Source organism: Eschrichtius robustus, chromosome 6 (genome assembly GCF_028021215.1).
Source record: "Eschrichtius robustus isolate mEscRob2 chromosome 6, mEscRob2.pri, whole genome shotgun sequence".
In the NCBI taxonomy this organism is placed as follows: Eukaryota; Metazoa; Chordata; class Mammalia; order Artiodactyla; family Eschrichtiidae; genus Eschrichtius; species Eschrichtius robustus.
In genome coordinates this window covers 65,191,640-65,216,887 of record NC_090829.1, presented here as the reverse complement: position 1 = coordinate 65,216,887, position 25,248 = coordinate 65,191,640, and the positions used below count along the sequence as shown (strand labels likewise).

At 48.6% G+C, this 25,248-nt stretch overlaps 1 protein-coding gene across 4 annotated transcripts in view; it reads left to right on the top strand.

The window, feature by feature from the left end:
* Nucleotides 1-25,248, top strand: part of DGKG (diacylglycerol kinase gamma) — a 158,953-nt gene that overhangs the window by 49,954 nt on the left and 83,751 nt on the right. Inside the window, exons 9-18 of one of the 4 annotated variants that reach the window (XM_068545446.1) lie at nt 605-722; nt 2,272-2,360; nt 5,443-5,559; nt 6,560-6,652; nt 8,202-8,261; nt 10,765-10,844; nt 12,029-12,103; nt 14,680-14,765; nt 19,377-19,466; nt 21,553-21,713. In XM_068545446.1, the coding sequence (XP_068401547.1) occupies nt 605-722; nt 2,272-2,360; nt 5,443-5,559; nt 6,560-6,652; nt 8,202-8,261; nt 10,765-10,844; nt 12,029-12,103; nt 14,680-14,765; nt 19,377-19,466; nt 21,553-21,713 (969 nt within the window). The remainder of the gene's footprint in view (nt 1-604; nt 723-2,271; nt 2,361-5,442; nt 5,560-6,559; nt 6,653-8,201; nt 8,262-10,764; nt 10,845-12,028; nt 12,104-14,679; nt 14,766-19,376; nt 19,467-21,552; nt 21,714-25,248) is intronic. The other 3 variants (XM_068545448.1, XM_068545447.1, XM_068545449.1) reach the window with 3 other exon arrangements.

The window sequence follows — 25,248 nt, the reverse complement described above, 5'->3', positions numbered from 1 at the left end:
TAGAACTTAGTAACATGAGCACATTCCCAAACCATTCAATGTTCTTATAAATATCTTTTTGATGGCCACTTAACATTAAATCATACAGATGTACCACAAACCTTTTGGTCATTTTGAGGCCTTTAGGATATTTTCAGTTATTTTAAATAATGCTGGGTTAAACATCTGACAGAGCACAGAAATGCTCATCTATCTTTCAAAAATGATTCCTTTAGGATAGAATCCAAGAAAGGAAATTTATTAGTTGAAGGGTGTAAACATTTAAAGGGTAGATAGATGGGTGATAGATGATAGATTGTTGATAGATAATAGATGATTGTTAGGTAATAGATGATTAATAGATGATTGAGAGAAAGAAAGAAAGAAAGATTGTTCTGATTTCCACTCCCCCCACCACATACTCCACTCAGATGGCCCTAATTTTTAATATTTGCTTATTTTAGAAAATACACACACACGAAGAATTTTGTTTTGATTTGCATTTCTATTAAAATAATCTTTACAACAGTAAAATAAGTGAATAACTTGTTTTCCAAATATGAGAAGAGACTCTTTTTAGAAAGAGTGGGGCTGCCTGCATCTCATTCCCTTGCTGTCCCCGCAGGGCTCCAAGGGGGACGGGAGACACGCCTGGACCATGAAGCATTTCAAGAAACCAACCTACTGCAACTTCTGCCATGTCATGCTGATGGGCGTTCGGAAGCAAGGCCTGTGCTGCATTTGTGAGTAAACTTCCTTCCAACCCCTTTTCCCAGGAACTGTCTTGCTCCATACATGATTGAGCCATTCCCAGAAAAGTTTAGGCGTCTCTGCTTCCTAGCTTGAGGGACTTGCCATATTATTCCAACAGCAGAAAATAAAGCAAAACTTCCATGTCCTATTTTTGTTCTACCCAAGTCAAATGGACAAATATTATCCTATTGGAGTCTCGTCATAGGCCACTGACTGCCTAGAAAAAAAGCTATTAAGGTTCAAATGTAATTAAAAAGCATCTCATAATAATTTCAATTGAGTTTTGCTAGTGAATGTTTTGGTTGGTCAGAAGAACCTGTTTTTTTTTTTTCAATTAATAAGCAACTATATTCATATATACAATGGAATTAAAATTATCCATTTGTTTCACTTTATAATCCATTTAGTAAAGTCAGATTGGAGAGGAGAAAAAAACACACATGGAAAAGGAAGGAGGGAGACTGGAAAGGAGGACAGAAGAAAGAGATGGAGGAGAAGGAAGAAAGAAGGGGTCATGTAGGAAAGAGGGTGGGTTTGCGGAGCAGGAGGAGAGGGGAGGGGCTGCAGCAAGAGGGCTTTGTAGGGCCCGGGGTGCGTGGGTGCAGAATCCTGCCCCCCACCTCAGGAGGCAGACAGCAAGCACTCAACCTGAACCCTCCAGGGACTGGGGAGCTGCTGCTGCAGCGAGGGCCGTCGGGTACGGGGCGGGTCACCAAAATGTTTTATCTGCCATGCACACAGGAGCCAGGCAGCAGGCAACCTCAGCCACAAAAGTCATTGTAGCAGAGCTGGGCCCAGTGTCCACCAAGAGCAAGAGTCAGCAGGCAAAAGTAGGGACCCACCTGTCTTTCCAGCACCCATTTCAAATCCAGCTCTCACCCACTTTTCATAGGCCCAGCCTCATTCCTAGTACGTTCTAGGCCTGTTGACACAGTCGTAAACAGTAACAACAACAGTCATTTGTGGAATAGCTGTTCTGACCCGCACATGTGGTGCTTTATACAAATTATGTAATGCTGCAAAAAGAAAGCAATCTTCTTCCCATTTTGTAGAAAACCCTGAATTTCAGAGCAGTGAAGGAACTTACCCTAGATCGTGTGGGTAGTTACAAATGGCAGAGCCAGAGTTCAGGCCCAGGCCTGCCTGTCTCCAGAGTTAGGAAGACGCCGGCCTTGCTATCTACTCCCCAACATCCTGACATTCAATACTGTGGCATTGGCATAGCCAGGATGACTCCTCACTCCCCTTAAGCGGAAAGCACCTTTCTGGGGATGTTTTCCTGCTGCATTCACCACCCGCGGTGGAAGGCAGTGTGGCAGGGTGGAGGGTGCAGGAGCATGTCTGGGAGATAATCACGGACTCTTCTCAGTGAACAACTGGAGACTTGAATTGCCATTAGGCAAGGCCAGCTCCATATGTCCCCTGCCCCTGACTGGCCACACAGAGGGAGGCACGGGCCTCAGCTGGGGTGGGGGCAGGGGGGTGGCTGACCTTCCCTACGTGGTCACTCACAGTCACTTTTCTTATTTTTATTTTCAGACTGTAAATACACTGTCCATGAACGCTGTGTATCCAAAAACATTCCTGGGTGTATCAAAACGAACTCAAAAACCAAAAGGGGCGGCGAGGTTGGTGATACCTATTGCCTTGTTCTCCTGCATGCTGTGTCCCAGGCAACATGTCCATCTCCACAGATTCCTGGGCAGGAAGGGACTTTGGGAGCTTTATACAGTCCCTTCTCTGCCTTGGGGACCACCCTTAAACCATCTTGTTCATCCGTCAATCCATTTAGCATCTCCCCGGTGCCCACCGTGTGCCAGATCCTGTGCCAGGGGGTTTGCAGGTTAAAAGGTGGTCCTCAGCCTGGAGGACTGTGCAGTCTAGTGGGAGGAGACAGGCATGTAAGCAAAGCGCAAAGTAGCGAGCTGTACAGTAGCGATAGGTTTGTGTGGGACATACAGTTGAGGCACCAAGGGTGGCGGACAGGGAAGCTTTCACCAAAAAGATGGCGTTTGAGTTGTGTCTTGAACCCAAATCAGCAGGATTTCATAAGGAATCAAGGAGGACAAGGCACCCCAGGCTGGAGAAGCCTCAAGTGTGGAGGCATGGAGATGCGGCTTATTCTCGGATCTGTACTTGGTTCCGTGTGACTGGGATAGAGCATGCTTAGAGGGAAGCGGCAGGAGATGTGCTGCAGAACTGGTGAGATCCAGGTCTCATGAGGCCAGCTGAGGACTTGGGAAGGGGCTTCATGTGTAGCTAAGGGGCCGCTGAAGAGCTTTGGGTACGTGAGGAGATGTTTGGGTGTGCGAATTAGGTTAATTGCTCTGACCATGGTGCCAGAGAGAGATCAGATCAGAGGGGATGAAAAAAACTTTTCCAACAGTTCAGGCAAGAGCTAATGCTGCCCTAGGGCCTGACTGGGGTGGGGTCTGCACTCACCCACTATGCTCTGCTATGTCTGCAGTAGCACAGTGACGGCTCTGTCTGTGCTGAGTGAGTGTCCCCCAGCCATGCCGGTTGTTGAGTGTTTTGACTGTCCCACTGGCTAAGGTGGAAGACATAAAGGGAGAGTCTGAGAGATAATCTGGAAGGTCCTACCACCAGGACCTGGTGACAGTCATGTAGGGGATGAGAGAGGGAGAGAGGTTGGAAATGGCTACCAGGTTTCTAAGGTGGCCATTGGCTGGTACCATTCACTGAGTCTGGAAATAGACTCTTCTTCAAATTAGCAGGGGAGAGGCACTCCGAGTTCCTGCAGAGGGAAAACCCCATTGAGGAATCTGAGTCAGGAGATGGTTAGCAGGTGGGAGTGGTATCCAGCCCTCCCCAGTAGGACTCCGAGAGAGAAGGGCACCTCCAGGGACACGCATGCATGCCTGTGAGACACCGCATGGCCTCTTGTCTACTCCTTCCGTACCACGCCCATACACACACCGTTCCATGTCCATGCCTTTTACCAGGACATATGGTGCACCTCCTGGGCTCAGGCCCTAAGCCTGCACTCCTGCCATTGCCACACTTGGAACAGAGGGAGACCTCTGAGGGACCAGCAGGGCACATTCACGACCTTCTGAGTCTCCAGGGGCAACCTAAGTCTTTAACCATCTCTTCTGATCCTGGAAGAGGATGGAGAAGGCAACGTGGTATTGGGAGACTACCGTGGACTTGGAGTCAGGAGACCTGGCCATGAGTCCCTGCTTGGCCACTTACCAGCCTTGGAACCTAGGGCCAGTTACTTAACCTCTCTGCAGCCTCATATTTTTTCTCTGTAAAATGAAAATAATAATAATCTCAGAACAAATTCATTGTGACCATGTAGATAACAAATTGATTAGCAAACTGAGTTCTTTATACCCTCAGGGGTGAATGGCAGAAGGAGAAACTACAAAGTAAATGTGACACATCTTCTAGAGCAACAGTTTTACCGAAAATCTTTTGGAAGGAGGACACAGTAACTTAATTGATAAGTAATTTAAAACTTTTATCTAATACAAACATGGATGGTATCATGCAAATATTCCATGTGTTTTTAATATTGTGCTTGTAGTTGGCACTTCAGGCTATGTCCCCACGTTCCCCCAGAGTCCATATCCACCCCTTCTGCTATTTGGGATACCCTGGTGAAAAATTTTTTGAGGAGTTCTATAGAATTCCCGGGGGACTTAACTGAGGGCTCAGACCCCCAGAATTTGGTGTCATGGGTCGCTTTGCACTTACAGTCACACACACAAACACATGCATTCCCACCTGCTTCCCAAGTTCCTGGGCTGCTTCAGGGGCATGTCCTGGCCAGGAGGCAGGTACAACCCGCTCTCCAGGAAACAGACATGAAAGCTGCTGGCTGATGACCCACACTAACCCTTTGGGCTTTCTCTCTAACTTCCTTCCTGAGTGCTTCTCAACCTTGGCTGCATATGATAATCACTCAGGGTGCTTTAAAACATACTAATGACGGGTCTCATCCCCAGAGACTCTAATTTATTTTGTCTGGAGTGAGGGCTGGGCATTAGGACTTCTAGATGCTGCCCAGGTGGTCCTGAGGGGCTGCTAAGGCTGAGAGGCACCGGCCCATAGGAGACAGTGGGGGAAGGGATTTCCCATCAGGGGCACCCTCCAAGGGTCAGGACTGAGCCAGGAAGGCCCTTCCAAATGTGCTGTCTCATTGGATCCTCCCAGAAAACCCAGAGGTGGGGCATTTTATGCCAATTTCTGCAGATGAAGGACCTGAGACTCAGGTCCAGGAACTGGCCAAAGGTCACCCCGCTGCAAAGTGGAAGATCAATGACTCCAACCAGTTTTGTCTGTAGCCCAAGCCCTCCTGCGTTTCCCTGCACCCCGCTGCCTTCCAGAAAAGGGCACACACAAACACATCCCTTTGCAAAGAGTTCCAGTGACAGACAGATGAACTGCCAGACAAGACGCTCAGAGGCTTGACTGCCAGAGGGTATGAACTGTTCAAAGAGCAGGCAAAGTGGCTTTCCGTCTACCTCGATTAGCATGATAGAGGTTAGGTAGGGAGTGACCACACCGGTGCAATTCAGCGAAGCAGCCAGGCACCCAGAAGTGCATCCACTAAACAGGAACCAACCCTCTCTGGCCTCCCCGCTCCCTGCGCTCCTCCCAGACCCTTCTCCTCAGGCCCAGGGCCCAGGGCCCTGGGATATGGTTCTGCAGCCTTCCCTGGTATCCTTCCCTTCCCTCCTGCAGGTGATGCAGCACGCGTGGGTGGAAGGGAACTCCTCTGTCAAGTGTGACCGGTGCCACAAAAGTATCAAGTGCTACCAGAGTGTCACCGCACGGCACTGCCTGTGGTGCCGGATGACGGTGGGTTGGCGCCCAGGGCAGCCCTGCTGCTTTTCAGTGTGGTTTTTTGCTCAAAGCTTCAGCCAGGCAGCAGTGAACATCCTGCCAGAGGGCATGAGCAGAGCTATGTGGACAAGGCTAGAGAGGGAGCCTAGAGCCCCTGTTCAGTGCCCTAAGTCTAACTGCCTCCAGTCAATCACCAAGATGCCCAGAGAGAGGGCACCCCCCCAGGGCTGCTTTAGAAGAAGCTGACCAATCTACTCTCTTTGTGGGCAGGCAGCTGTGAACAGCAGGCTGGACCATTAACTTCCTTCCGTCATCTGGGCCGGGGGCACTGACAGAGTGGGAGAGGAATTAGATACTCAGTCACCTGCATCAGAGGAAGGCATACTCCTGACAGCAGCCCCACTGCCTGGACAAGAGGCCTGTGCCCACTGCCATCATCCATGACAAATGTCCACTTCCTCCTTGGACACCTGGAGCTGCCCGACCTGCCTTCCAAAGCAGACTCAGTGTCTTGTCCCCTTGACTGGGTATCAGCCTCCAAAAGGATGTGTCAGACTGCAGAACTCTTAAAATGCAGAGGTCGAGTCATGGGGTTTACCTCCAGCCTCTCATGAGTTTGTTCAACAAGATCTCCTTCCTTCCCGTGTCTCAGAGCCTAGGGAACAAATATCCCATGGGGGCTCTGGAATCCCCATGGGGGTGCCATGCGGACAGGCCACAGGCCTGCTCGGGACCGTTTTGCTCCAGCTGCCATGGGCAGCACTTGGTCTCCTTTCTCTGCCCACGGCAGACTTGGCACCCATAACCAAGCACACACACCCGTATACACTACACCCCCCCCCCACACACACACACACTCTCTCTCTCTCTCTCTCTGCTATACTGTGAAAGCCAGCAGTGCATCAGGATTTAGGGGAGCACTAGACAACCTGCCTCCCTAGTAAATTTCTAAACCCTCATACTTGACATTTCCTTGATCACTTTCACTCACTCTCATCTTCATTTTTTCCTCCAGTTTCACCGCAAGTGTGAATTGTCAACTTTGTGTGATGGTGGGGAGCTCAGAGACCATATTTTGCTGCCCACGTCAATATGCCCCATCACCCAGGTAAGTGCTGCCACCCCGATGGGGCTCCGGCTCCCCTGCAACCCCAGCTCATGTTTCAGATGCAGGCAGCGTTCAGACATTCACATCCCTCAGCAACTCTTAGGATTTGTGTTTTCAGCCCAAGTTTAAAAGAGGTCAGTGCTGCACAGTCAGATTGTGAGGGGAAACTTCCCTGACTGAAATGATTCCAACCGCTGGCCACCCAGAATGCTCTGAAATGGCCCAGCAAGGAAAGCGCATTCATTCTAAGCACCTTGCAGGCAGATCACGTATATGGAACCTCAGTCACCACCTGTGCACAGCTAGGCTTCCCAGGCCTCCCTTGTCCCTGTCACCCTCTCTCCTGTGTCCAAACATGGACCTTCCTCTGCCTTGAAGATTTCCACTTGGGTGTCACAGCCCTTCTTGGAAATGAAAGATGCAAGATTAAACTCTATTTATCCCCATCTGAAACTTTTTCTGTCTCCTGTGTTGAAGACCCCTCTTTCAAGCCAAGCACCAAACACCTTAACTGTTCTCTTTCCATGTTAAAGATGCTGCTGAGTTCCACTGATTCCTCACATCTCACCCTTGACTTGACCATCTTCTTTCTTATTAAAAACTAAAGAAAAAACCCCACCACTTTAAAAACTATTTGGCAGTATCTACTAAGTTGGAAATACATAAACTCTATGACTCAACAATTCCCCTCCTGTGAGAAATATGAGCATTTATTCCACGAGAAGACATGTACAGGAATGTTCCTATCAACTTTATTCATAACAGTCAGGCACTGGAAACAAGCTAAATGACCATTGACAAGAGAATAGGCAAATAAGTTGAGGCAGATTAGTATAATGGAATACTGCATTGCAATGGAAAACAGCCATGCTTAGATGCAAAAATATGGATAATCCCAAAAATATAATGCCGAACAAAAGAACCTGGACTCAGAAAAGATATGGTCTATGATTCCATTGATATGAAATTCAATAGCCAGGCAAAACCAATAAGGTATCAGGAGTCACAACAGAATTATGCCAGAAGAGGCAGTAGTTACAAGGGCATATACGTATGCAGAAATTCAGAGAACTGTAGATTTAAATTTGAGCATATTACTCTATGTGACATTAAACCTCAATGAAATGAATAATAAACATTGAAAAAACAAACAAACAAAATAGGACATATGACTTAGTATTACATCATTTAGGTAGTGCTTAACAGAGAAACCAGATCTGAGACCTTGCTTCTCAAAGCTCAAGCTTCTAAATCAACAAAGTAGATTTCTGCCCATTTCAGTGTTTCCTCTGAAACACTGTGTCCCTTCCAGTGTCTCGAAGTTAAAGTCAGGGCAAGTGATGACAACTGCCTGGAGAGTCCTTGAGAAACCCAAAGGGAACATTTCTTTTTTTTACGTCCGAAGTCCCACTTTGAAAAACTCCTCCCTACACTATACTGGTTTTCTATTCTCCATCTTTATATTAACCATTTGTTTTTCTTCTGATTTCCTTTTTTGTAGGAGGCTTTTTTTTTTCCAAAAGATGCTTGTCTTTCCTCTCTTTTATAGGACAGGCAAGATGGGAAGTCTGATGGTAGCATGTCAGCCAAGGATGAACTTGTAACGCAGGTACCTCGGCAAGCCCCAAATCTACTCACTCGTTCTAAGCTGGTCCAAGGCTGTGGAGGGGAGAACAGGATTTGGCTTCTAGAGAAACACATCTCAACATCTGCTTTCTTATCTGATTGATTATATCACACAGGACACTGTATTTCCAGCCTCTGGGGTTACCTTTGACAACCACACTGTAGGCAAGTGGTGCGAAGGGAGGTTGGTTGATCCCGTGGCTGGCTGAACTGGCTTTATCACCTTTTTAGGAACACATTGCATAAAACTTCAATATGCATACTCCCTGAATAATAACAAGAATGTGGCTTAAAAATAGACAATTAGGTTTTCCAGGACTGCCAAGCTGTCTCCAGAATGTGATCTGCCAGAACAGAGTTAACTAGATCCAAAAGTTCTTCTTCATCCTTAAACGTATATTTCAGAACTCATTTTTTTAGCTGGATTCACCAATGAACTTCTCTTTGTGCCTTTCACAAAGTTCCAGGGAATGCAGGAAAGGCAGCCTGGTGAGGTAGAACAAGTACCAGAAAAGGAAATAGAACACTGGGGCCTTCTCCTCTGCCTCTGAACCTTAAGTTTCCTTGTTTGAAAGGGGGCATAGCAATCCCTGCACTGCCCACCTCCCAATAGATGCTCCAAGATTCAATGAGAACATGTAGATGAGTGTAAAACATAAGCAATGATGCTTAATGTGGGAAAGCTCTAGACACCTTGAAAGGGAGAAAGTCAGATGGAGCGCGCACACACACACACACACACACACACATACACACACACACAGTGCAGGTATGTCAGTTGTTTACAGCTGACATCTATCTGGTTATCCTGCATCTATTCTGATTGGGCAGTGCCCATGCTGTACAGGTTGTTAAACATTTTGAATGTCACCCCCAGAGATAAAGAATTACTCCTTAGGCTCCAAGATGCTTCTGGGTTTCACACAAATAATCACCCTTGGCAGATGAGAAAATTCCTAAAATTTATAAAGGGTGCTGCTGTCCGTTTCAAACAATATGGCCCTGTGTTTGGTGAATTTTTAGCTTGCAATCTAGAAAAGTAGGCATTAGATAGTGAATATGGAGCAAAGCTGCATCTCTGTATCGGTGTGTCCTTCTGCTGAAGACACAGGTATTTATTGAGTACCCACTCTTGTATCTGGGACAATGGGGCCCTTGGTAGAAAGGTTATACACACACGCGCCCTGCTCCTGAGGCATTAAAATCCATTTGATGTTTTGTGATATTTACCCGAGAAAATAAAAAATAAAGACATATACAAATAAATGATAACAGAAGAAACCCAGAAGATATTATTGGGTTGGCCAAAAAGTTGGTTCTGGTTTTTCATAAGATCTTCCGGAAAAACCCGAACGAACCTTTTGGCCATATCAATATATGCTTCAAGTGCAATAGTTTTCGTTGCAGTGATCAAGGAAAACTTCGTAGAGGAAGTAGCTCTTGAATTGGGCCCAGAGAATGAGGAGTTCTTTTTTAAGAGGTTGCTAAGAAGGAAGTGGGCATTTCAGGGCATTAAGGAGGAGAAGAAACCAGTGTGAGCAGCCCCAAGGGGTGGGAATTAACTCCCTAGAAGGTAATAGCCAGGCTTGGCTGGAACTGCAGTGAAGGTTAGAGTAATTAAGAGAGAACAGTAGATTGGGGCTGCACTTAAATGCCTTGCATGCCAGCTTGGGAGATCTGGATTTTATCCTCTGGGTAACGAGACGTCTGTAAAGGTTTCTGAGCAGGAGTGGTATGACTAGTGATGTCCTGGGAAGGAACTGCATGGGGGCAGCATACAGGGCTTCACTTGAGGGGGGCAAGGCCCGAGCAGTGTGGGCACTGTGGCAGCCGCCGGAGATAAAGAGACATTCCAGGGAAAGAATTGGCAGGACAGGGTCTTCCCTGGATGACGGGATGAATAATAAGAGTAGCCAGGAGAGAGGGCCAGTTTTGTGGGGAAAGAAGATAGGTCCGGTTTGGAGCGTGTTCTGGTGAGACATCTGGCTGAATGTACCCACTGGACAGTGAGAAATGTGGAACCAGGGCTCAGGAGGAAAATGGGGGCTGGAAATGTGGATATGGAAGGTACTGGGGTGGAAGTGTAGTTAACTCCATGGCTGTTATTTTATTTAGGTGTAGGACCAGATGGCCCTAACTTTTAAGATCATAATCAGTTGTATCCCCCACAAAATCTAATCTTGTGCTGTGGGCACAATGCCACACCATTGTGAATAATTTGAAGTTGATGCCATTGCCCCATCTCTGATCCCGACTTCAAATGCCTGTCACCATTAACACTACTTAAAGGCCGTTAGGCTGGAGACACTTAGCTGTTTAATCCCTCAGAAAACTCAGCCAGTGGACCAGCACCTGCTGCCTCCTGACCTCCTCTCCTCCATGCCTGGACCCGCTTCTCTCCCGGGAGCTGTCTCAGCATCCACTCTCATCGCATTCCTCCTATTGGCTGAAACAGAGTTAATTTCTTTTTCTTTTGCCTTTTTAAGTATAAGATCATCCCCACCCCGGGTACCCACCCCCTGCTGGTTTTGGTGAACCCCAAGAGTGGAGGGAGACAAGGAGAAAGGTATGTTCTCTTCTTTTTCGAGATGGAGAGGCTAGGCCAACCGTAACCGAGTGGGCTGTGGAGAAGGCAGACCTGTGGTCCAATCCCAACCCTACCACAGACCGCTTGATGACCTGGTCCAAGGGACTTAATGTCCTTGTGCCTTGGTTTCCTCCTCTGTAAAATGGAGGTACTAATCGTTTCTCCTCCCACAGGGGTTTCGTGAGCGTTAAACTAGACACAGTGCTAGCCTAGGGCCTGTCACGTGGGCCATTATAATGGTTCCCGGAATCAGACCAAGTTCTGAGACGTCCGTTAACTTCCCAGCCTTGCAGGTCTTTTCTTGATTTAAGAGACGTGGCAGAGGCACCTGGTTGAGACCTCCTGGCCTATCCCACCCTTGAGAAAGCAGGGCACCCGTCTCATCAGTGAAGAAAACGCCCAGTCTGTGGGAAGACCCAAGAGAAGGGGAGGGGAGGGGTGGCAAGGGGCAGAGCAGCTCTGCCTCCCAGTGTTCAGCTGTGGGGCAGTGAACAGATGGCAGGGTGATCTGGAATCCAGGTTTTAAAAAATAATAAACAGGGTTTAAGCAAGAATTATGAGAGCCCCCACCCCAGTCCTAGGGGCAGAGCACCCCTCCTGAGCTGACCTGATTAGCCTCAAGCTGGAGCCTTGAAACCGAGCCTAGATGTGGTCACTGCCCCCAGCCCTCCTCTGCCCCAACCCCACGTCCTGCGTGTCCTCCTGATCCCAGGATTTGGGGGACCTTTCCATAGAGAGTCCCTTGGTGCCTTTGTCTAGCCCACAAAGAGCAGAATCATACTACCTAGAACATACAGAACATTTGGAAGAAGGTCTCCATGAAGGAGAAGGCTTTAGGAGAATGGAAATTCTGTTCTCCGGGTTGCTCTGTCCTGTCCTCTGTGCAAGGGGTGCTACTCCTGGGGTTGGAGACTAGAGTCCTGGATGGTGGGGAAGACCTTGAAATGGGGTGAGGGCATGGGTGAGGCCAGCCAGACCTGGGACTTCAGGGTCTGCAGGGCCCGCATGCACTCTTCTCCCCTCTTGGGTATAAATGGCCCCACGTTCCCACCATCAATGGGCTGCAGAGGTACTTGCCCTCCTGTGACTTCTCACAATGACATTCCCCTTCTCTGTCTCGGTCTCTCTCTCTCTCTCTCTTTCTTTTTTTTTTTTTTCCATAGAATTCTTCGGAAATTCCACTATCTGCTCAACCCCAAACAAGTTTTCAACCTGGACAATGGGGGGCCTACTCCAGGGTATGGAGATACGATCTTTACTTCTTATTTCTCCCCCGCCCCCTTAGATCTCTAAAAAGATAGCTTTTGGGGTCACATTTTTTTTTGTCTCTTTCATCGGTGGACTTGTCCTTCCTGCCATTTCACTTCTTTTCTCTTCTTTCCTCATATCTACTCTTATTTCCTCCTGGAGATACTCAGGACCACCCATTATGGCTAACTCTGGGAAGTAGCCTCCTGTGCTTTATCCCAGAAAAAGTTGTTGATTTTGTAAGAGGGAGAAATTGCACATGTCATTTGTTGGCTTGACAAGAAGGGTGGGCTGGTAGATTACTTTAACTTATTTGCAAGGCCATATTAGCTGGTATCTTCATACTGAATCATCAGGGAGAAGGAAAGCGTTTTCTTACCACCGTCTGTCCGTGTTTCAGAAATCTGTACAGCTGACTCAGAGTTCCACTGCATGTTCTGTTGTGGGGGCCTGTAAGGATCAAGACAATTGGTTGTTCAATGAAATCACTTTTTTCCTGGATCATCCAAGTTTGAGGTTGTTAAGCTCCCCCTGGCCCTTCTCCTCCTGTCATTTGCCTATTGGCTATTTCCTTGCTCACCAGCAAAGTGTCAAGGAGACAGGGAACAATGAGAGGAGACAAGGCAGCCCCTCTGCAGCTCAACCCAAGGTCTACGGGAGGAGCTGGTCCTTGTGCTGGTGGCGGACATGATGTGCCCTGTAATCAGAGGCCCCTCCAGCATTAGGGCTGGAAGGTACCCAAAGACTGGTACCTTCTTACCAGCCAGAGACAGTGCACTAGAGACATCTGCCAGCCGGCCCAAAGCTATCTCAGTGCCAGGTCCTCAGACCTGCACCTGCTAGGCTGGGCTTTCCAACACACAGCTGCTTTGCCCAACATCTGAACCTGCATTTCTACTCTGGGCTCAGCAAGACCTTAATAGGGGCTGGAGTAAGGACTCTAAAAAGGAACTCTGTCCCTGTCTTTGGTTTGACACAAAGCTATTATTAATGGCAGGGTTGGTGGAAGACCCAGTAAAGGGGAAAGAAACATGAATGTAGATTCAGCACCTCTGCCGTGACTTACCTGTAAAACTAACTTCAAAATAGAGCCCACCCATACGGCTGCGTGTGCCATCACAGTCACCATGATTGCCAATTACTGCTCCATTGTGACTTGTGACTGAGCAGCAGCCCACAAATACCTTTACCAGCCGGCTCTCTTTTAGGGCGTTTTAATCCTTGAATACAGACAGTACTCTCACTTAACTGCATCTGTTCTCAATTGGTTTTGCCCAGGATGACAAGCCTGGTGGCTACTTCTAGAGCCACTGTGCCCTGAGTATCTCTCTCTGCTGTACATGTCAGCCTGTAATCAGACAGGCTGTCTAGCTGAAGGGAGCCTCCATTCAGAACCCACTTCATACAGGAGAGCAGAGTCCTTTAAGAGAAAGGGAGGGGACGGGATGTTAATTTGCCCATGCATGCATTGGTGACTCAGAAGGGGTCTTCTCAGATCACCATGGAGGGCAAAGAGGAAATACTGAGCTTCAGCTTCTCAAGCCCCACCTCAAGGCCTCCACAGGTCATGTCTGTGCTAAAGCGGAGGTTCTTAACCTTTTTTGCACCAGGAACCTATTTGGCAGTCTGATGAAGTCTACGGACCACTTCTTAATATTAAGATAATATTTTTTAATGTATAAAATGAAATATATAGGAGTAACAGGGAAACTCATTATATTGAAAAGAACAGTTATCAAAAGGTTAAAAAACAAATTTGTGATAGGAGAATATATGTGATTTACTAAGACATTATATAGCAAGTTCCAGAGACAGGTCTAATAGCTATTGTAAATTAAAAGCAGCGATGAGCAGAAGTGATGTAAAATATCTGCCACAACTGTAGGAAAACGTCGAAATACCTGTGATTTCAGCTGCTTAACAAAGTCACAGGTACTGTTAATACCTCTGTGATTTGTGGCCTACATACATAATTGAAGGAAATGCTAAATTTCACTTAGAGCTTAGGGAAGATAAGAGTGTAACATTTTCTTCCAGTTCATAGCCCTCTGGATTCTACTCCCAGACCCCTTAGATATGCACCTCAGGTTAAGAGCCCTGCTTTAAAGGGTTAAGGCCCCTGAGGGGAGATGGCGCTCACTCCACTTAGGTCTGGGTGGGATGAAGATCCAGTCAGCTCAGTGCATCTGACTTAAAGTGGAGGTCGTGAGGACAGAGCAGGTGAGAGAGCTGGAGAGGAGTCAAAATGCTGGGGGTTAGTTGTATCAGTGCCAAAATAAGCAAACTATGGATTCCTCTGCCTAAATCACAGAGAATTTCTAGAAAACCATTTTCTGTGTTGAATGTTGAGTCAGCATCTCCTTATACAAAGATGGCTCCATGGGATTCATACTCAGTGGCATTGCTTAGTAAGTTCTGGTTTCATAACATTAAGTGACCCTTTCAACCCCAAAAGGAATCAAGGTCATAACATACTCCCAGGGAAGGGAGCGAGTGGGGGACTCTGACTCAAGGAGTGTCAAAGGTCAGCCTGTAAACAAAACCATTTTGGCCTTTCTACTTCCAGACTTAACTTTTTCCGTGATACTCCAGACTTCCGTGTTTTGGCCTGCGGAGGAGATGGGACAGTTGGCTGGATTTTGGATTGCATTGGTAAGAATGGGCTGGAAGGGCCTTTGCAGTTGACTTATCATAAATATATTTAAAGTCAGAGGAAGGCAATAAACAAGAAAGAGAAATGGAGCCATGTTTTGTTCATCCTTGTTTCTACTCTTGGACCAGTGCTTGACTAAATATCTACTTCGGGTGGAAAAAAGAATAAAAGAAGATAATGGAAGGATTCCCACTGGTACAGATGTAACAGCTTAGTTTCAGGCCTTGCTTCATAAATAGCTGTCATGGCTGGGGTTTAGGCAGTCTCAGGACAGGCCAGATGGGGGGTTGCGGGGAGAAGGAGCAGGACTGGGACTCCAGGCAGGTCCAGGACGCTGGATAAAAGCCAAAGAACTAAGCACTGATGCATAGCCCGGGGCAAGACACCTTGAGATGAACGCCTGGAGCTGGAGCCCAGAAAGCACATCTAGAAAGCACAGATGAATGCAAGCAAAGAAGCGCCACGGTGGGCTGTGTCCAATATGCCGAGATCCAAAAGGCTATAGGGAGAGTAGGGAGGGCCCAGGCTGGGTATCAGGAGGCCTGGGTCTAGTCCAGCTCTGCCTGGATCTGTGGGTCCTTGGACACAGCACCACCAGTAAATGATGGAGAATGACTCTGAAATTCTGGGACAAGGGGTATATTCAAGATCTAACCCTGGAGCACCCAGATAAACACTGGGACATGGGACATAAGCATAGGAAAGCAGCCAGGGGTATTGCTGGGGAAGGTGGTCATCGAAGTCCGAGATGACCCAGAGCAACAAGCCCTGCGCTGCTTTGGTCTTTTCGTCCTTCATTCCCCAAATCCTACCTGTGCACCTCCAGGTGCCCAGCTCCCCTCAAGGCACTGGTGATGCAGCAGTGAACAAAGGACAAATATCCCACCCTCACGGAGTTTCCTTTCTAGAGGGAAGAGACAGGCAATAAACAAAGAAATAAGTGAAACATACAGTGTGTCAGAAGGTGATAAAAACATAGCAGAAAAGGGGCAAAGGGAGCTCGGCGGAGGGAGTGGGGTTGCAATCTAAGACCAGGTGGTTCCAAAGGCCTTGAGGAGCAGATGACATTCGCATGGAGACCTGGAGGAGGGTGAGCCTTGCGGATACCTGAGGATAGAAGGAACAGCAAATACAACGGCCCTGAGGTAGGAGCAGGCCAGGCTGCCAAAGGCAGTGGGAAGGCTGCAGAGCGTGCCTGGGGTGTAGTGCGTGAGGGTAGAGTGGCAGGGGATAAAGCAGAGATAATGCAGGGCCAAGTCACTAGGACATGTAGGACATTATATGGAATGTGGCTTTCATACTGGGAAGGTCCCAAGATGCTGGATGGTTTTAAGCAAAGCAGGGACACCACAGATTACAGAAACAGAAAAGGGCGGAAGCTGGGAGACCAGTTAGGAGGCTCCTGCAGTAATCCAAGGAGGGGGGACTGTGCCATGGACCACAGTAGTGACAGAGGAGGTGGTGAGAAGGAGTCAGATATCTTTTGAAGGCGGAGCCAGCAAGATTTGCTGACAGACATCATGTGGGAGATGAGGGAAAGGAAGGCGTCAAGGATGGGCCAGGATAGACCCTGAACAGGGTGGAGAAGCCTGGGCCCCCAGGGGTCGTACATAAGCAGACCACCTGGAGGAGGGGGACCGGCACCCTGCACACCTGCCACATCTACTCCCCCACAGGCACTTTGGTTTCCATGGACACAGCCCTGCCAAGCAGCCACCCACACTCTCCTGTCACCTCGGGCTCTGGAGTTGTTTGTGGGAGGAGGGAGGCGTCCTCTGAGAGCCGAGGAAGGAGAAGCTGATCAGCAGGGGGTGGATGGCTGCAGTACCTGGAGCTGCTCGCACAGGTCCCTCTCCATCGGGAAGGAGAAAGTAGGCTTTGCTGATAAGTTTTATAAAATTCAGCTGCAGAGGACACAGGTGATATACGCTGCCCAGAACAGAAAGGTCATGTGAGGTGATCTGCTTTTTCACAGATTAGTGGCCCAAAGATCAAAAAACAAGGGTAAAAGGAATAACTGCACAGTTTTCATTCATTCATTCAAGAGAGGTTGAAGCCCTTGTTCTGTGCTCTCCGCCGCCCCATTTCGGTCCCCTCTCTGATGTGCTGTCCTGCTACAGCCAGAGTGGTCATTCCTGAATGTCAGTGGGGTTGTGACGTGTGCAAAGCGCATCAGTGGCTTCCCAGGATTCTTAGATAAAGATAAAAACTCTTCAGATGCTCCACAGGGCCCTAAGTGGTCTAGCAGCTGCCCACCCAGCCTCATTTCCTACTGCCATCCTCTCCCTCTAGACCCAGACACCCGGTCCCTCTCTCAGACCCTTGAAGGCACCAGTGTCCCTTCTACCACAGGGCCTGTCTGTTCTGCTCCCCTGGCATTTGCTTGGTCAGCTTCTACTTCAGATTTCAGCCAAAGTGTGGCTTCCTCAGGGAAGCCTTCCCTGATAACTCATTACAGGACCACACTCCTTTCCTTCCCAGTATGAATCTGAAATTATGCATCATTTCTATGAAGACCTTGTTAATAGCTGTCTCTCCCTCTCAACTGTAGGTACCATGAGAGCCGGAGCCGGCCGGTACCAGCCAAAAGAGCCGGACAGCTTTTTTGCTGTCTCTTAGAGCCAGAGCACCTAACACGGCACCTAGGCCTTCAGTAAATATGTGTGGAGATACTATGGTGAATGAGATATAGCTCCCCCAGGGAGGTTACAGGACATTTGGGGAACATCCCCCAGGGAGGTTACAGGACATTTGGGGAGCAAACAAGTAGTCAGTTACAAGACAGTGTGATGAGATCACCCCTGGTACTAAAGAAACACTCTGGAGAGGCACCAGGTCCAGACTAGGGCAACCAGGGAGGGCTCTGTGCTGAGCAATAGAGAGCTTGTGATTTAAGGCCCTGAAAGCACTTCAGCAAGGTTGACATGTCGAGTGGGAGGCAGGACATGAGAAGGATGAGGCTAGAGAGAAAGGCAGAGCCAGGAAGGGCTTCGCTGCGTGCTAAGGGGTGGTGGGAGCCATGGCAGAAGGGAAAGCAGTGGACCAGTGTGATCAGGTCATGGTGCAAGGATCTCCTGCCTGGGTGGAAGTGTGGAGGGCACACCAGGGGGTGGAACTGGAGGCCGAGAAGGCAGAGAGGAGTCTGCTGCAGCAATAGCAGTGGGAAGGAATCGTACTGTCCCAGAACTCAGCCATCACCACGGGATGGAGAGGAGAGATTGCCTGGAGAGCTATTAAGGGGACAGCATATAGAAATTGATGTGTAAATGGATGTGGGACAGCATATAGAAATTGGTGTGTGAAGGAAAAATCTAGAATGACATCCAGGTTTCTAGCCTCAACACTGTGAGGATGGTTGATCTGCTGGGATGGGAACCACAGAAGAAGGGGCAGACCTAAGCAAACAAGGGCCTTCCAGGCAAAGGGAAGAGCACATGCAAAGGCAGGGAGGCATAAACGTGGACTGTGTGTTCTGGGAAAATGAGAGAGTCCACTGATTTACTCCATCTTAACCCTCTTGGTGGTAACCTCAGCCCTGAGTCTTGCCTAAGCTCAGCCACTTCCGGCATGAGTCTGACTACCTGGGGCATCTATGAACACCTGTTCTGCTGGGGCAGCCCTAGCATGAGCCTCACGCAGGATGCTGATTCTTGCATCACTCCCCGCTCAACCCCCAGCCATGCTTCCCAATCACATCCCTCACATCCTCCCCCGGCACCTGATGCACTGAGGTTTATGTAAGTGGTGTCCTCCAGAGCCCAGTGGGTGTCTGGCTTCCTTCAACTTTCCCAGCTCAGCCAACGTGCTGCTGTAGACCTACAGCCAGATTAAAACATACATGTTCTGATGTGCTTTCTCTAACAGTTCAGTCTGATGCTCCTTTAAAACCATCATGGGAGTTTGGATTAGGAATCGGTGTGTTTGCAGGTCTGGGAGGTGGTGGAAGTGGCAAACTGGTACCCGGGTGCCAAATAACACCTGGGGGTTTTGCTTATTAGACACAATGTTATTTTTAAGCTTCTGAGCCTGAATGACTTGAGGCGAGGCATCTTCAGTTTTCCAAGTGCCCCACCATTTTCTGATATCTCAGACCCACCTGTTTTACTATTTATGCACCTGCCTGGCCTCTGAAGAAAGGAGGAGCATGGACTTGGAGCCACAGAGATCTGGGTTTGGATCCTGGCTGTGGAATGACTTTCCCTCTGTGAACCTCCATTTCTTCATCCATGAGAATGATAATACCTTGCAGGGTCTGTCTGAGGGATAAATGGGGTAAATGCTACTTATCATTAAAGATTAAAACTGTGCAAACTAATGTTTTTGAGCTATATGCTTTCACCCCAAAGGAAAGAATTAGGATGAAATGAGGATAAACAGGTGCAAGTTACAGGGAGACAGATTTAACTCAATTTGAAAGATTCCTTTGCAGTGGTTAACACACTGCAGATGGAAAAGATGGCTTTAGGAAGTAGTGAGTTCCCCATCAGGAGAAGAATTCAAACAAAGAATGCTATGGAGGGCTTCAAGCATTAGATCAGGGATAACTAGACAACTTGAGCCTTCTATAATCACATGGCATATGGTTCTCTCTTCCTCTTCATGGGTTGCAGATAAGGCCAACTTCGCAAAGCATCCACCCGTGGCTGTCCTGCCTCTTGGAACGGGAAATGACCTGGCCCGCTGTCTCCGCTGGGGAGGGGGTGAGTGTGCGTGGGAGAGGCCTTACCCTGGAGACAAGTGCTCCAGTCTACAGGGAGGCTCTGCAGAGCCTGGCTGAACTTCCCTCTTAGGGATCACATTCCACGGAGTAATACTCAACTCTGGAATCATCTCTACTCCATACGTTTTCCTTAACCTCCATACCATGCCGAGGCCTGTGTCTACCCCTCACTAGATTTACTATCAGCCTGAAACTCAGCTTCGAGTCTGCCTCCCCCAGTAGAACAAGTCAACTTTAGGGTAGAATCTCCTCTGTCTCCCCTCCAGGGTTCATCCCAGTAGGGGCTCACTTAGGGATTTTTCTGCATGAAATTCCCCCTCTCCAAATTATTGATCTTCTGAATTAGGATTCAGAATGCAGACCGAAAAGCCACTTCGCCAGCTACTAGGGGCATCCAGATCATCTTAGGGCCCCATGGCCAGGGGCCCTCATTTTGAAATTCACCTAAGGGGGGAACTCAGAATGGTAGCCAGCTTACAGGGCAATGGGCAGGAGCTAAGGAGAACTTTGCAAACTGCAACAGCCCCTGTGGGGCTGGGCGTGCTCCAGAGAGTGGAGAGGTTCAGGTCAGCACATGGAGCAGACAGATCAGTCTGGCAGGCAGAGTTGGGGTGAGACTCCAGATGGCGGATCAATTCCGAGAGTGATCCAAGACCAGGCCGGCAGCGGTCAGTGTGCATGCTTGGGAGGGCAGGGGCAGAGCAAGCAGGAGCCAGCCCTAGAAGGAAGTTGGCAGGCATGGGAAGAGCTCCCAGGGTCCTCAACCACACACTGGGCTAGGGAAGGACCCTCTGTTCAAGAGGGGACAGGCAGACTTGTAGCCCCACGCTCTGGGCGTCTAGGCAGCATAGCGAGGCACAAATTTCACACACCCTTGTGCTCCCAGATGGCATCAAGGCCCTCAGCTACCTTGTTGGTATCATTGCTGTCTTGTGAGGCATCCCCTAAGAAGCGGACTAGAGCCCTGACAACTTGAAAATACTCTTCAAGGTTGTCCCAAAGGTAAGCAGGAACATGGAAGTCTTATTTGGAAGAAAAGATTGTCTCTCCCACTAACTTCTCACTTACAGTTCACTTGCTACATTAATTTTCTATTGCTACTATATAATAGTAACAAATGATTATAAACATAGAGGCTTAAAACATCCATTTATCAGTTCACAGTCCTGTAGGTCAGAAGTCCTGGAACAGCGTGACTGGGTCTTCTGCTCAGGGCCTGACAGGGTAGAATCAGGGCACTGAACAGGCTGCGCTCCTCTCTGAAGACTCTGGAGGAAGAATTTGTTTCTAAGCTCATTCAGGTTGTTGGCCAAATTCAGTTCTTTGTGGTTGTAGAACTGAGGTCCCTGTCTCCTTGCTGGTTGTCAGCTGGGACCACTCTTAGATCCTAGAGGCCTCCCGTGTTCCTTGCCCGATGGATCCCTCCATCTTCAAAGTTGGCAGAAGAGAATCCCCCTTACTTCCAATCCCTCTCAAGCTTCAAATCTGTTTCTTAAGGGAAAGCCCAGACTTTCTAAGGACATACCTGATTAGGTCAGATCCACTCAGGATAATTTCACTTTCTTGAAGTCAGCTGTGCCATGTAATATACCAAATCATGACCGTGACTATCCCATCTTATCCACAGGTCCTGGGGGTTTGCTCGGTATATATACCCGGGAGGCAAGAAATGTGGGGACCGTCTTAAAATTCTGCCTACGATGGTGTCCATCTCCATCATGACACAGTCCTGGAACAGATGCTTAGTTCTCCCATGGGCAGCTTCCCGACCATCCAGCCCACCACTTCCCCAGGGCTCACTTCAGCTACACAGGCCTGCCCATCTCTGGCCAGCACCCAGCCCTACCCCTGTTACTCTGGCTTCCAGATCACCCCAGCTTCTTTCTAATTACTCCATATTGTCCTCTCCTTCTCTGTGGCCCAGGGAACCTGAGTGGCTCTGGACCACAGACACACTGGGGAGTCTCCTGGCCCCAGATGCCCAAGGGGTTCCTTGCCCTGACCGCTGCATCAGCAACAACTTAGCCTTTCTGCTCTGGAGGTAAATGCAGTGCTGTGCTCCACAGGTTATGAAGGCGGCAGCCTGACAAAAATCCTGAAGGACATTGAGCAGAGCCCCTTGGTGATGCTGGACCGCTGGCATCTGGAAGTCATCCCCAGAGAGGAGGTGGAGAATGGGGACCAGGTCCCGTACAACATCATGAACAACTACTTCTCCATCGGCGTGGTGAGTTGGCCAGGGATGGCTCTTCTGAATGGGAGACAAGTGCCCGGGTGGGCAGGAAGGGTTCTAGTCTTCCACTGTCCCCTCTGGGTCCCTATTCTTTACCTATCCCGGCTGCCCCTAGCCTCGACTCAGGTCCAGGCATCCTTGCATCTGGCCTGGGCGTGGACATCCTTATAGCACCAAGCCCCGCCCATGATTATGGAGGAAGCTCCTGTCCCTATCATTCAAAAGACAGCACATTTTTCAAAAGACCTATTTACCCTTTGGATAACTTGAAGTAGTTAAAGGAAAGCGACACCAAGAAATAACCAAGGGCTGAGGTCAGAAGAAGACTCTCAAGTGAGCTTCCAGAATTGGAAATTCTGATCCTCCAGGGAAGACGTTGTCTCAAGCTGGCTCTACTGGCTTAGCTCTCAGAATTCCATCTCTCCTGTTCTCTCCCCTCATCCCAGCCCCACTCCCCACAATCCAAGTGCTCATAAGCCTCTGGGGCATCTCCTCCTGGCTGACCCCTCAGGCTGAGCTCCGTGTTCCCCCTGGTGCGCCCACAGCCCTCTGTGCTCACCTCTGCCTTAGACTGAAGGGATTGTTTTAATGTGCCTGTCTCAGCCCTCCTGAAACACACACACGTGCACGTACACACACACGCACCCATACACATACACACACAGACACACACACGGTAGTAGGACAGCACCATGTTCCTCTTCCTCCCCTAGCTCCCATCACATGTAGCACAGCTCAGTTAGTTTTGTTGAACTCAGCTTCTGGTCCAAAGTGCATGGGGTGGACACTGCTTCCCAAACTGTTGGGGACAGCACTGGGGAGAAAAGTTATCGATCATTTCCATAAATAGAACTGGGGTTTGGGAGGAAGGTGCAACAAAGATACTAGCATTTATTGAGCACCTACTGTGTGCTCTCCAATGTGCTAGACTTTAGTCCTCACAGCAATCCTGCAGGTGGGGATTATTGTCCCCACCATCCGCATGTTACAGATGAAGCCTCAGGACACCGGGCGAGGAAGCGCACACACACACTGTGCCTTGCTCCGAAGCCAGGTTCCTTCCTCTCTGCTTCTCTGTCTTGGGAATTATGCTGCCCGGTTTCATATGCACATAAGCCCCTCCAAACCAAGACTGTGTGATCTTCTCAATCATCACCTGTGCCTCTTTTGCAGATGTTGGTGGTTTAAAAAAAGGAAAGAAAAAGAGAAATGATAGGTAGCTTGAGGGAAGAGCAGGGTTAAGGAAAGGGTTTTGTTTTTTAATAAGAAAACTAAAAGGAGAACCGTGAAAGAGAAAAGGAATGAATAATAATACCTTATATTTACGGGATTTAAAATTTACCGTATTCACAGATATTTTGATTCTTATGATTACACTGGAGGGCAGTACTACCTCCGTTCTGTAAGTGAGGAAATACAGGATTAGACTAAGGGATTTGCCTTCATTTTCTGACTCCCAATGCCGCCCTCTTTTTCTATTACTGAAACAGAAGAGAGAGGCATTTCTGGACCCGTGATCAGGCTCTGAGAGGATGGGGGCGCTGGACGAGAAACATATTCAGGGGTCTCTGCTGTCCTGATATGGTTTATCTCCCCAGCTCCCCTGCCCTCATGGAGGGGAGACGTCTTTCCCTAGCACCCTCCAGCTCCTCCCCCAGTGACCTAGGCAGACCTCTCCCTCCTCTTCTTGACTCAAAAGCCCCTCTACTTTGGGACCACCTGCTCAGGCTCCACTTCACGCAGTCTTCAGCTTCTGCAAATCAGACTTGACTGACAGGTCTGGTGTTCGGGGGTCAGAGGACTTCTGGAGCACGGGCTTCCCATCTTTACAGTGTGACAGAAACTCGTGTCCTTTTCCTAAACCAGAGGATAACTTGCTGACATGTACTGAGTACCTAATGCACACCAGGCACAGTGTCCCTATTGGTGGGTATAGCCCTTGCCCTTTTATATTTTGTAAGAAGGATCTGTAGCTTAGAAAGATAGAGACCAGTCCAAGCTGGTGAGTGATAGAGCCGGGAATCACTAGAGTCGAGTTCCAGAGCCCACCTAGCTGTGGACCCTGAGCCATGCAGCCTCTGCACAGCCCTCCATCTCCATGCTGCCGAATGCGGCAGCATTGGGGGTGGGGGGCGGGCCTTAAAAGTTAGTGCATGATGGCTTGCCTATACCCCACCTGTACCCTTTGTCAGAAATGCAGATTCCACCCCTGTGACAGATCCTGATTCATATTGATTCAGTTGGTCCAGGCAAGGTCTGGGAATTTGCATTTTTAACAAGCCCCTGAGATAAATGTGATGCAGACAGTCCCAATCAAGTCCTCAGTGAGTGAAGACAACCCCTTAGAACAGAGAAGGATGGTCAAAGGAAGTGGTTCTTCACAGGAGCAGAACCCAGATCTGAAGTAGATGACAGAGAGAAAAGATAGAAAGGAGGGGAAAGCAGCACCTGTAAGCCATGGGCCAGAAGTGAGAGCTGAGCCGCAAGACTGGGTGATCTGCCTGGGAGCTTCTAGATGGCAGGTTACACCCACAGCTGCCTTCAGAGTCCTCAGCCCCAAGTCTTAACATGCCCAGCTCTGGCTGCCAGAAAAAACAGGACTCCTAAGGCCTCCCTGTCCATGTGTGCCAAGCGCCATATGCAAAAAATGACATTCACTTAGTATTGCTGACCAAATGGATGACCATGCCGAAAAGGAAGATACAACTTCCCCTCAACTAGATAACCAGGCCCTAATCCCAAAAGCCAAAACCGAGCATGGTTTTAATTTATTCTTACAAATAAGACGGAAGTGGGTGGGGGGATGGGAGGGAGGAAAAGAAGGAAAGAATACAGACTAATTGTCCCCCAAGGAAATGCACAGAGGGACTTCCCTGGCAGTCCAGTGATTAAGACTCCGCGCTTCCACTTCAGGGGGCTCGGGTTCTATCCCTGGTCGGGGAACTAAGATCCCGCATGCTGTGCGGTTCAGCAAAAAAAAAAGGGAAATGCATAGGAACAGATTCTCCGTTTCATTCAGCGGTCAAGATATTTATTTGCCCTGGGCTCACCTATAATAATCCAATCGGTTCATCTTTCAAATTATGAAGAACTTCACAAAATCTTTCTGGTTTTTTTCATATACCTTTAGCTTGTGCGTGTTTAATATTTTATTGCAAAGCAGTGAAGAACCAGGATTGTTTTTATCTCACTAGTGTACCCTTAGCCTTGTCTCAATAAAATGCTTGCAGGGTTTGTGTGCTCACTCTTTAAAAGCTGGAAAGGGAAATTCTTGAGAAAACAAGTAGCCAACATGTAACCCTAAGAGAATCTGGGGCTGACATTTGCAGAAGCTCTTGCTCCCTATTTGACTTCCCAAACTTTGTAAGAGGAGAAGTAGTATGTAAACCAACTCCCAGTTTTACTTCCTTAAGATGATTAGAGTCGGACTCCTTTGGCAAAGCTGCAGTCTTCGCCTCTTTTGGAGGACCTGGAGTATCTTACTGACATCAAATGTCTGCTGCCCAGCATTTGTAAAGGTGGTGACAAT